The sequence below is a fragment of the Equus asinus genome, chromosome 2, assembly GCF_041296235.1.
Source record: "Equus asinus isolate D_3611 breed Donkey chromosome 2, EquAss-T2T_v2, whole genome shotgun sequence".
NCBI lineage: Eukaryota > Metazoa > Chordata > Mammalia > Perissodactyla > Equidae > Equus > Equus asinus.
Window position 1 is genome coordinate 137,089,354 of NC_091791.1, and position 12,391 is coordinate 137,101,744.

Below are 12,391 nucleotides of genomic sequence, written 5' to 3' on the forward strand. Positions count from 1 at the left end.
TGTCTTGATAGTCGTTGCAAGGCCTCCTCTTCTTTTTTTTTTCTTTTTAGAAATGTAGATGGTCTACCTCTGTCACTTTGCCCTGTACTAAATATATGGAATAAATCATTGCCATTTTTATTAATTGCCTCATAATGATTTAAAGAACCCTAGAAAGCATGATAAATTAGAATGATAAATTATTATCCCAGCTTTTTAAATATGTGTAAAATTATATGCCTACTTAAAAGCTTTTTAATTTTCATATTTATGCTTGAACCATCAGCACAAGAAGATTTGCCAGACTCAGAGCTTTCTGTAGACCAGAATGTTACTCTGCAATTTGACTTTCACTTTGAATCTCTTTCCATTGTCCTTTATAACAATGATGTCAACCAGGTATGTAGTAAATTTCTGTATTTAGAAATAAAGCCTTAGCTCTTGATATTCAGTTTTAGAATAGTGGCATTTTTTGATGTGACTATTCATTAAAAAAATAATTTGTCTATTAAATTATTTGGCCTACAGAATATGCATTGGTCTTTGCTCTCTGTCTTTACTTTGTTAGTGTTTCTAATCTTACTAGGCTAAGGAAAAGTTTTTACTTTTTTTCAAGTAACATCAGCACTGAAGCACTTAGATCCATTTCTACTAGAATAATTATATGTACAGTTTTATTACATACTAGATATATATGCATATAGAACTTTTTAAGGAGAATAATTTAGTAGTGGCTTTGGAACCTTAGAGGACTATTTTAAAATTCATGATTATCCATTATGTAGAAGCATTAATTATGTTTCTACTGAATAATTTGATATGTAGTAGATATGTGTTAAATATACTGATGAATAAATTGAAGAACCAAAGTCTAGTGCCATAATAATTTGAACTAAATAATGCATCTGCTATTTTAGAAAGCCATTTTTTTATTATGTAGATAGTATCTTTTAATAAATATTTTTGATTATATCAATTAATTGTCATATCATAGTACTCATAATACATGTCATATGATAATACCCATAATCAATGAAGACTATGGGTATTATATCTGTTGTTAATGTCCATTTATATGTTATCTTACATTTCATATTGTTTTCTAAAAATTATACAATATTCATACGTTGTTACTGTTGAGCCTTGGGCTAGTATCTGTCATTTATGTAATGAACTGTCTTAATTTTTAATGTTTCATGTTAATGAAAAAGATCAGAAAATGACCTTATGGAAAATGAACAGTTAAGTTTTTTGTTCATTTCTCTTAAGGTATCATCATTCTCCCTAGCCTTAGAATCTCAGTGTCTTCTTTACTTCCTTCTTTGTTGGCTTTCTTTATTCGTTTAGACGCTGAATACTGTCAGTTTTTTCTTGGAGTGAACATTTGTTTTTCCTGTCGATTCTCACTGCCGCTTTATTTGAAACTTCTTAGCTCACACTTATGGTACTGCAATGACTTCCTTGTTTGTTGCTCTTTTCCCTTTCATCCGTCCTAGACATTGGCATGAGTTGTGTTTCCTAAATGAATCTTACGTAGCCATTTGCAACTTCCCATTCTAATTAAAGAACATTGTGTTCTGTGAGTTTTACCTTATTAAAAAAAAGTGTTTAGTGGCCCCAAATAGTCTATATCAGTAGTTATATCACCAACACTAGTATATTGTGGTCAGTAGATGTGTCACAGTTCATTTCAATTAATAGTTCAGGTCATAAGTTTGTGAATTATTTACATTTTTATAAATTAAAGGCATTCCAAGTTTGCCAGTAATAACGTCATTCTGACCCACTGGAATGTGATGTACTCTCTTGAGTGAGAGAAGATGTGGAGTTATAACCAGTGTGCCAAGAATTACACATCACTAGTACCCCTTATATCAATGCTAAGGTCTGTGGGGAGCAATTAGGATTGATGTTCTTTACTTCCCTGAAGATTTGTTTTTTGGTTGATTGGTTGAGGTTTGTTCTATTAAAGTCTAGGCATACCTATAGAATTTGGAGCTATGTATTATGATGGAATAAAGATTGACGTCCTTTTTCCTATAAATAAAAGTTTAAATTTTTAGTTTAGAATTTGAGACCTTGATTAGGCCTCTCTATTACTTTCTAGCCCTCATTCCCTACCATTCTTTAATTGGAATATTCAGGCCTAAGCAGCCTGTACCTCTAGCCCTCAGAGCATCTTGAATTGTCTGCTTGTGTTTTTCCCCATCTATAATATTTTCTGCCGCCTCTTAGCCTATCTTATCTCACTTAGTTTCCAAGGCTGAATTAAGTTCTCACCTTCTTCATGAATTTTCCCAATGCGCAATGATCTCTTTGACCCTCTGAGCTTTTGCTATTTATATTCTTTACCTAATCACCTAATATCCTTTGTGGAATATGGAAGGATATAAGTATGAATTATAAATAAATGACTATGTCGTTTTTGATTATTTACAACTTATAGCATCTCCTTGTGATGTTCCTTGTAATGTATTTCTGTTTTATTTTCTCAATTGGGGTATAAGCTCACTGAGATCACCTGCCATGCCTTGTCCTTTCTCATAAACCCCGTAGTTCCTATCACAGCGTTTTTTACAGAAGAGCTCATTAAATATTTATTGTTTGACAAAAATATTTCCTGATTATTTTTATTTACATTGAACTGTAAATCACATAATTTTTATTTTTTTGAGGAAGATTAGCCCTGAGCTACCATCTGCTGCCAATCCTCCTCTTTTTGCTGAGGAAGACTGGCCCTGAGCTAACATCCGTGCCCATCTTCCTCTACTTTATATGTGGGACGCCTACCATACCACAGCATGTCTTTTGCCAAGCAGTGCCATGTCCACATCCAGGATCCAAACCGGTGAACTCCAGGCTGCTGAAGCGGAATGTGCGAACTTAACCACTGTGCCACTGGGCCAGCCCTCACATAAATTTTTGTATACTAACCATTGTTGAATATCAGCACATGCACATATGTATTTATATGTATGTATATATAGACTCACAGATATATGTATTATTCTCTGTTTCATTTTTGTGTTTTAGCACTCATGCTTTTAAAATTTGTGTTAGCAATTTGCCTTTAATTTCTGAGCTAAGAAGTATGTTTAGAAGTAATTAATATTTAAAGATACTTGATTCTTTTGCTTGAAAAATGTACCACAGGAATCCAAACTTGCATTTCATAATGACAACTTCCGGCTTGGAGAACTCAGACTACATCTTATGGCCTCCGCAGGGAAGATGTTTAAGGATGGCTCAATGAATGTTAGCATTAAACTTAAGACATGCACCCTTGATGATCTCAGAGAAGGCATTGAGAGAGCAACATCAAGGTTTGTCATCTCTGAACTTGCTGTACATTGTTCAAGATCGACATTGCACCTGGCATTGCTGCCAGGTGTTGATTGCTGGGCTTGGGATTATCAAAAGAGGTCTTTGGTCATATTTCAGTTTGCAGTGCATCAAGAAGAAGTGCTAATTTCAGATTCACTTACTTTGAAGTTTGAATTAAAGGGAAGTTTCATAATAAAATGGAATACTCTTAAAAGCAGGAACTAAGAGAATGTAAGAATGTTAATAGTTAAATCCACATGGGGTGGTTTGTTGGTAATATATTTTTCTAAATTGTCCCCAATAGGCAGAATTTTTTTAAAAAATAGCCTGAAAGTTGTAGGTCTTTCCTTTGTCTTATTTATTTTGTCTGTATATTTTAAAACGTTCTGTGAAATTTCTTTCAAAGTTTTAATGGAAATGGAATCCCTAGCATTTTCACATTATCAACCCCTTTTGGAAAGATTAACCTAGATCAACCTACTATAAAGTGGGAAATCTGTAACTTCAAAAGCCTAATTGTATTTTTATTCCTTTCTCAAATAATGAGACACGTAATATTTCCATCCTTGATTTTTTTTTTTGGAGAAAAACTATGCTGCTACCTAAACTTGAACTCTATTGAATACATACTGAATGCTTCTGAGCCTTTTGTTTTTCTAAGAGATGAAAAATGAGGAAAGAGTGCTATGATGCAACCGGTTTTTCTGGTTTGCAAATCTGTGCTTGAGGTAGTCCTCCACAGCTCTCTAGGCAGGGGTGATAAGGGCCATGTTTGTTAGCCTGCTCTTTCCAGCACATGTGATGATGTGTCAGAACTATCATTGCAGACACTTAATAAACAGTGGCTGATTTGAATCGCATTAAATACTTTTGGACTCAAATTATATAAGATGATCTTTGGAGATATATTCTCAGAGAGGTTTTATATCATAAAATAACGTAAAGAGGTTGTCTTTTAAATTTTACAGGACCACATTAATGTGTTGTTTTAATTGCTGAAATTCCTTTCAGCTGTCCTTGATTTTTTTGTATTGCATTATAATTATAAAATATTCTGTAATTGTTTAATAATATATATTTGCTGTGGAGATTAGGAGACCATAGCTAATTAGACTCCAGTTAACATTGACCTGTTTTCTATTCAGATTAGAAACTGAAAGGTGAAAGAAAGGTTATTAACATGTATAGGAAATTTTTCATTTTTAAAAATTATTTTAGCAGGAATAAAATAATGAATGCGTATATTTTTTTCAGAATGATTGATAGGAAGAATGACCAAGATAACAACAGTTCTATGATCGATATAAGTTACAAACAAGGCAAAAATGGAAGTCATATTGATGCTGTTCTTGACAAGCTGTATATATGTGCCAGTGTGGAATTTCTGATGACTGTGGCAGATTTCTTTATCAAAGCTGTGTCTCAGAGTCCAGAAAATATGGCGAAAGAAGCACAGATTCCACTACGACAGACTGCCACAGCAAAACTCAGGATAGACAAAGGTTAGCAGAATTTATCTATCATAGATGACGACTTATACATTTTAACAAAAATTGCAAACAAGAAATAAGAGAAATGAGAATGAAGAATGTAAAATTACTCTTTGAAGTTTAAACATATTCTGTAGAAAAACTTTAGTAAGCATAGATTTTTAAGAAAGGAGTAGAGTAGAAATATATATTGAATTAGGGGCCAGGAAGCCTCTGCTCTTGTTCCAACTCTGCCATTAACATTTCTTTACTCATCCAGCAATAGAGAGAGTTAATCTGGGTCTGTGGTTGGCAGCCTGTTTTATAGAAGGGGAATCTTTAATTCAAAGAAAATATTTTGAAGAATTATGGCATATTGAAGAAGAATTGAACAGATAAAAGCAGAATATAAGGGTATTGCAGGACCCAGCATGACATCCCTGAACATTGCTTTGGATTCATTAAACTCAGTGGACGGTTTGCAAATGTTTGGTCTTGGTGTATGCTGAAGCCACTTCCCTGCTCTGTAAATTGTTTATTCAAGCATTACCAAATAGGTCAGTGATTTTCTTTAAGTCATAATGGTCTAGGGCCATTTTTCTATCTAATGTATGACTCAGCAAGATTGGAAAACTACAATTTACTGGCAAGGTCAGAATTTTATTTTTCCACTTACCTTTCTTAAACAGTAATCATATATGATATCTCTGTATTCATATATACATTTAATGTATTTATACTGCAGATTGTATGACATTGACTGTGTACTTTATGTGAAATCAAAATGTCGGCGAAAATAGTCCATAACCAATCTATAAATCAAAACTGGGGTGAGTTTATTATGAGCCAGATTTGAGGACAACATAGCCTAGGAGAGTCCTTCCACAAAGGAATGGAGCACTCTAAAGAAGTGGGGGTGTACAGAGTAGTTACATACAGTTAAAGAGCATGTATCACATATGATTGAAATGTCCCTTTTACGATAGTCACAAGATTACCCTGTCGGCACAGCAATTGATGGACACAGCAGGTAGCAGATCTGTTGCCTCGCACTGGGTGGTTACAGGGTGAGCACAGCAATCAATTCCTAGTCTAGGGAGAGATGCTTATCCTTAAGGAAATGCCAATGTGGGGGAAGTTGCACCTTTATCTTAAGGACATTTGTCCTTGTCTTTGGGACATAGCAAATGCTTAAAGCAGATGTGCAATGCATGCTCAGCGGCCACATCAGGTCCTTTTGGAAAAAACAAGGTTAGGTCAAATTAGTTTTACACTAAATGGCTTCCTCATATACGCCAGTATATCCTATTGCTTGCCATCTGTTTATCAAAAGTAAGCAAATGATAATGCTTTGTCTTCTTTATCAGGGTCTCTTATCCGCTTCCTGATATTCCACTCTCCTGTTTCCCCTCTTTGCCCCTACAGCATAACATAATACATACTCATGTGTATATGTGTGCACACACCTTAATTCTGACAAAAAACTTCAAAACAAGCTTATTCCTGGTAGGTCAAAGTGGGAATGATCTTCTTATGACAGGGATTGGATTGCATTATCCTGCACAATCAGCATTTGTTTAATAATCAATTATCATTAATGTCAGTCATATATTGATATTGTTAATGTCACCATGTCCATTGGAGCAGAATATTAGAAACAACTTAGCAATGTGTAGATAACATGTACTCAGGTGCCAAGGTTTTCTTTACTACAACTCTTTTTGTTCCTATTTTTGTTTCTTCAGATGACTCTTTAAAGCCAAATATGACTTTAAAGGCCATGATTACAGATCCGGAAGTGGTGTTTGTTGCCAGCCTGACAAAGGCTGATGCTCCTGCTCTGACAGCCTCATTCCAGTGTGACCTCTCTCTGTCAACATCCAAACTTGAACAGATGATGGAAGCTTCTGTGAGAGATCTTAAAGTGCTCGCTTGCCCTTTTCTCAGAGAAAAGAGGGGAAAAAACATTACTACAGTAAGAATTACGTTAAATCCTAAGCATGGATTGAAGAAAGGCAGAAATGGTTTGTTCATTGAATCCTAGAATGTGAGAGCTCTGTAGGGCTTTAGCAATTGGAATGTGAGAACTCTGTAGGACTTTAGAAATTATTTACTACAAACTTGAGGTTTTACAGATAAGGATATTGAGTTCCAAAGATGTTAAATGATTTAGCCATGGCTGTTAGAGACAGAACTGGGGACTACCTCCAGACTGGTTTTCTTTTCATTGTATCATCTTCTGTTGAATAGTATTTGAATTTTAGTAAAAATAAACATTCCTTTTCAGCTGTTTCTTTTGTTCACCACAATATATCCAATGAATGAATGAATGAGTATTAAAATCTTTAAGCTTAGAATGAAAAAATTCAGTTAGAGTCATGTGACCAAGATAGATTGTGTTTTACTGTATTAAAAGTTAAGTTCAATTATGTTTCCACATTATTGTTGAAAAATATGATTTTAATTAATTTAATTACATACCAGTTATTTTTTAATATTAAATTGATAATTTTATCATTTATTTTATTTTATTTTATATTTGTTTATTTAAAGAGGATCATTTTCTTATGTGACTCATTTGCAGTGTTATTTTAAATTAAAAAAAATTTGTGGGCAAAATGACTTTCATAAAGAAATGCAGTGCTAGGCTTAATGTGTACTTTATCATGAAGCGTTCTTTAGTGGGATCATCTTCTTTTGACGTGCCGCAGAAAGCTTGTGTTAATCACTTTGTTAAAAGCTCATCCTAATTTTTGAAAAAAGTTATGCAGTACTAATTCACCCATTCAATTCAGGTGCAAGATTATTTTATTTCTTTCATAATATATAAGAATGTAGGCTTCATAGAATAAATCATTGAGTTTGAAGATTTGAAATTTATTCTGATAAGGACCTTATATGATATTCAAGACTGACTTGTTTAGTCATCTGGAAACTGTTCATTTTCCTACGTTACCATAGTCTTTTTTTAAAGTGTTAACAGAGCTGTTTGTTTAAAATAAACAGTAAGTGATTTAGCTGTCATAAAAATTATAATGAAATACCAATTTCGTTTTCTTGTGTACCTGTTTGCAAATGTAAGACCTTAACCATATTCTTCATTTCATTTTTATACATATCTTAGAAGTATGTTTTAAGAGGGCATCCTTTAAAAGATATTTTAGCAAAGGAAACATTTTAAACTTCTAATAGTAAATGTGCATCATTACTTAAGAATTTGGCATAAAGGAATTGATCAGAACTGCTTAAAGTCCTTTCACAATGTTCACAGACTTAGTTAAAAAGAGCCCTCACAAGAGGGTCTCAGCTAATTTAATTTGCCTTTTTGATTTTAGTGGTAGGCTGTAGTTAAAGATCTCAGATTGAGGAAGACATGTTCTGGTAAGTGTGTATTACATATATATAACAGATCTATTACTAAGAAAATGTGAATTTCATTTATTTGTTTCCAGGTCTTACAGCCCTGTTCTTTATTTATGGAAAAATGTACATGGGCTTCAGGAAAACAAAATATAAATATTATTGTTGAAGAATTTATAATTAAGGTTAGTGCCTATCATAATATTTGGGTGAAAATTAATTCTTATTTTTCTAGTGATATCTTTTGATGTCTTTCATATCTGGAACATTATGCTAGTCACATATTCAGTAATCAATACATACCTCTAACATTAAAATACATTTTTCTGGGACTGGCCTGGTGGCATAGTGGTTAAGTCTGCACTCTCCACTTCAGCAGCCTGGGGTTTGCACGTTCAGATCCTGGGCATGGACCTACACACCATTCATCAAGCTGTGCTGTGACAGCATCCCACATACAAAATAGAAGACGATTGGCACAGGTGTTAGCTCAGTGACAATCTTCCTCAAGCAAAATGAGGAAGATTGGCAACAGATGTTAGCTCAGGGCCAATCTTCCTTACCAAAAAAAAAAAAAAAAAACCAAAAATACAACACCATCTTTAATGCAAATGTTTCTCTTTTCTTTTGAAGGAGTACTTTTAAATATCTACAAATGATCTGAATAGTTTTTATCTATTATATTTGCACATGTGTGTTGTGGAGATTGGGTTTAAGGGGAGAGTAGAGATGGAGTAGGAAGAGAAGGGAAGGAAGGATGAAAAAAGGAGGTGACTGTTATTTTATTTGTAGTAAGTTATTTTTAGGCTTTTATTTGAGGTGTAAATTTGAATTTAATAATTATGTGATTAAATATTTTATGTGGCTTATAAAATATTTGTAATGACAGATGTATGCTAGAAATAAATTGATTTACTTTTTTTTTTTTTAAGATTGGCACCTGAGCTAACATCTGTTGCCAATCCTCTTTTTTTTCCCCCTTCTTCTTCTCTGCAAAGTCCCCCAGTACATAATTGTATATTCTAGTTTTAGGTCCTTCTGATTGTGCTATGTGGGATCCTGCCTCAGTATGGCTTGATGAGTGATGCCATGTCTGTGCCCAGGATCCAAACCAGTGAAACCCTGGGCCACTGAAACGGAATGCACAAACTTAACCACTCGGCCGTGGGGCTGGCCCCAAGATTTACTTCTTTTTATCTTACATTTGAAGCATTGAAAAAGCAGTCCTTCTTCTCCAGTGGCATTCATATTCTTTAAATATGACCTCAGGACCAGTTAGAAATGAAAGATAGAATCATCTCCAAAATCTATTTCTCTCTCTGTCCAAAGGACACAAAATTGAGGTGGTTAATACCACTTCTGATAGTAGCTTTACAATATAGGTAAATAACCAGTATTTTAAACCAAGGCTTAAACTAATCTCATTTGAATTACCATGTAAATAACAATGTATTTTTTTCTCAATATTTTAAAAGAGAGCCTTAGCTTGTATTTTGTTCATAGATTTGATTTTTTAAAGACAAAGTAGTAAATGGGGGAGAAAGTGCTTGTGTTTGCATGTGCTTTGTCTAAGACACTAGGTTAAGATGCTGAGGGGAATGTCTTTCCTTTTCTTTTTATATCAGTTTATTTATTTAGTCAACAAACATTTTTGAGGTCTTACTAGATATGAAAAATGTCCTGTACAAGGCATTGGGGATACATGATCTCAGCCTTCAAAAAACTTGATGTATGTGAGAGAAGGAAGAAAATCATTGATTCCAGCTTTCAGTGCAAGAGCACAGGCACGGGGCCTCTAACTCAGACCAGGTGTCCAGGAAGGCTGTCTGGAAGTGGGGCTACTTTAACTGAATTTTGAAAATCTGATGGAGGTTTGATGGAGACAGAGGGGAAGAGTTACTCCAACACAACAGACAGAATGCACAAAGGCAGAGGTGTGAAAAATCCTTTAAGGACTTAGAAGGGTAATCTAATATGGCTAGAGAGAATGATGTGGTGGAGTTGTAGGATTGAGAGCACTAATTATGGGTAACATTAATAAGGCAAGGACTAAAAAAAAAGATTCAGTTGACAGTTAAGTTTGGGAAGCAATGCATACTAGATTGTTCTTTTGCTGATATAATCGTATCTCTTTAGCATACTAAACAAGTAAGGTTTATGAGAAGTGAACAATAAAGGAATCCACTTAACTTATTTAACCCAGTATTTCTCAGACTTTGGGAAGCCCTGGCCAGCTAACTAATGAGGCCTCAGATCACAAAGAGCTTTGTGTCCTAAGCTAAAGAGACTTTGAATTTTATCCTGAAAGTTATGGTAGGTTATTGAAGATTTTAAGCATAAGAATGACATGCCCAGATTTGGGTTTTAGAAAAATCGTGCTGGTAGAAGAGTGGAGGGTAGGCTGAGAGGGTGCTGACTGGACACTGAAGATACCATCAGTGTAGAACTAAGGCACAGTGATAGGAATCGGGAGATAAGCATACATACTATCCAAAGACAATAAGAGGAGAACTTTCAGATCTTGGGGTAAGTGAAAGGGGATCCATGATGATTCCTAAGCTTCCTGTTTCAATACGACAAATGAAAACTATGATGTATATCTTGATGATCATCACACACTTTGGTTTAATTAAATGCAGCTGGTTAAAAATGAGAAATTCAGTTACACTTCTGCATTTTTTCTGTTTACATAATACAATCTACTCTGAATTGATCAGTTTAACTTTAGGTTTTGACAACTGACATGTAACCTTAGTTACTTAATTCCAGAGTAACCTGGACAGAAATCATTGTTATGAAGTTAGTTGACTTGACACATGATTTTGGGTGTTCTCTCTTGTTTTCCTTAGTTATGAATTTAATGTATTTAAAATTTTAATTAGTTACTTTTAAACTTTAGTGTTATGTATTCTTCTCATCTTGGAAAGAGTTTATTCTAAAAACTTTCTGCTTTCTTTTTTAAAGATTTCACCCATAATTCTTAATACTGTGATGACAATCATGGCTGCTCTGTCTCCAAAGACAAAGGAAGATGAATCCAAAGATACATCTAAGGAAACAGAAAATCTTTGGGGTGTAAAATCTATTAGTGATTATAATTCTTGGTTTCTTGGTGTCGATACGGCAACAGAAATAACAGAAAATTTCAAAGACATTGACCGTCCATTCATAGAAGAAAATTGTGCTGTTGTTGTAGAGTCAGTTCAAGTTACCTTAGAATGTGGCCTTGGGCATCGAACTGTACCTTTATTATTGGCAGAATCTAAATTTTCAGGAAATATTAAAAATTGGACTTCTCTGATGAGTGCTGCTGCTGACATGACACTAGAGGTATGACCGTATCATTTGGTACTTCCAGAGCCAACTTCTCAAAAGTACAATTGCAAAATTAAGTTGTGAGCTTTTCTTGTTTGTTCACGGTCACAGCAAATAGTTATGTGAAAAGATAATACAATCTAACATTTAATTTGTTGATTTATAGTATTTATTTGGTCATTATTTTTTAAAGATTCTTTTGCTAAATAATTTGTTTATGGTGATAAAGTAAGTGAGTAAAGAAAAATAGAAATAGTTTCCTGGTTATAGAAATATGAGTTAAAGTTGACAGACTCTTTTATGTAAATTCTGTGCCTTTGCAGGTTCACTATTACAATGAGGTCCATGCTGTTTGGGAGCCACTGATTGAGAGAGTGGAGGGGAAGAAACAATGGAATTTAAGGCTTGATGTAAGGAAACCATCACATATCTTTGTGTACAGGGACACAAAGCACATTCATTTATATTTTTTGGTTCAGTGATTCTTAAGATGTGGTCTAGGATGCTTGAGGCCCTTTGAGGGGATCCATGGGATAAAAATTCTTCCCTTAGTAATGCTCAGACATAATCTATCATTTTTATTCTCCTTTTCTCATGAGCATACAGTGGAATTTTCCAGAGACTACATGATATTGCAACAGATTGAATGCAGAAGCAGAAATGAGAATCTACCTGTCTTCTTTTAAGGCAGGCACTAAAGAAATTTGTAAATGCTTCTCTTCTCACTATATAAGTTATTATTCATTAAAAATTTATATTAACATGTAATTGTTATTTTTAAATGAATATTTTAAGTTTTCTCAGTTTTAGTTTCTAACAGAGTACGTATTGATAGATATAATCTACGTAAATGAAGCTATGTGGGATCCTCAATTTTTTTTTTTTGAGGAAGATAAGCCCTGAGCTAACTGCTGCCAATCCTCCACTTTTGCTGAGGAAGACTG

At 34.1% G+C, this 12,391-nt stretch overlaps 1 protein-coding gene across 5 annotated transcripts in view; it reads left to right on the top strand.

Annotated features, from left to right (window-relative positions):
• The window catches only part of VPS13C (vacuolar protein sorting 13 homolog C), a 171,405-nt gene that overhangs the window by 106,633 nt on the left and 52,381 nt on the right, over positions 1 to 12,391 (top strand). For all 5 annotated transcript variants that reach the window (XM_070500542.1, XM_070500550.1, XM_070500557.1 and 2 more), the window contains 7 exons: positions 266 to 378; positions 3,133 to 3,302; positions 4,558 to 4,805; positions 6,518 to 6,747; positions 8,225 to 8,317; positions 11,097 to 11,462; positions 11,771 to 11,857. In XM_070500542.1, the coding sequence (XP_070356643.1) occupies positions 266 to 378; positions 3,133 to 3,302; positions 4,558 to 4,805; positions 6,518 to 6,747; positions 8,225 to 8,317; positions 11,097 to 11,462; positions 11,771 to 11,857 (1,307 nt within the window). The remainder of the gene's footprint in view (positions 1 to 265; positions 379 to 3,132; positions 3,303 to 4,557; positions 4,806 to 6,517; positions 6,748 to 8,224; positions 8,318 to 11,096; positions 11,463 to 11,770; positions 11,858 to 12,391) is intronic.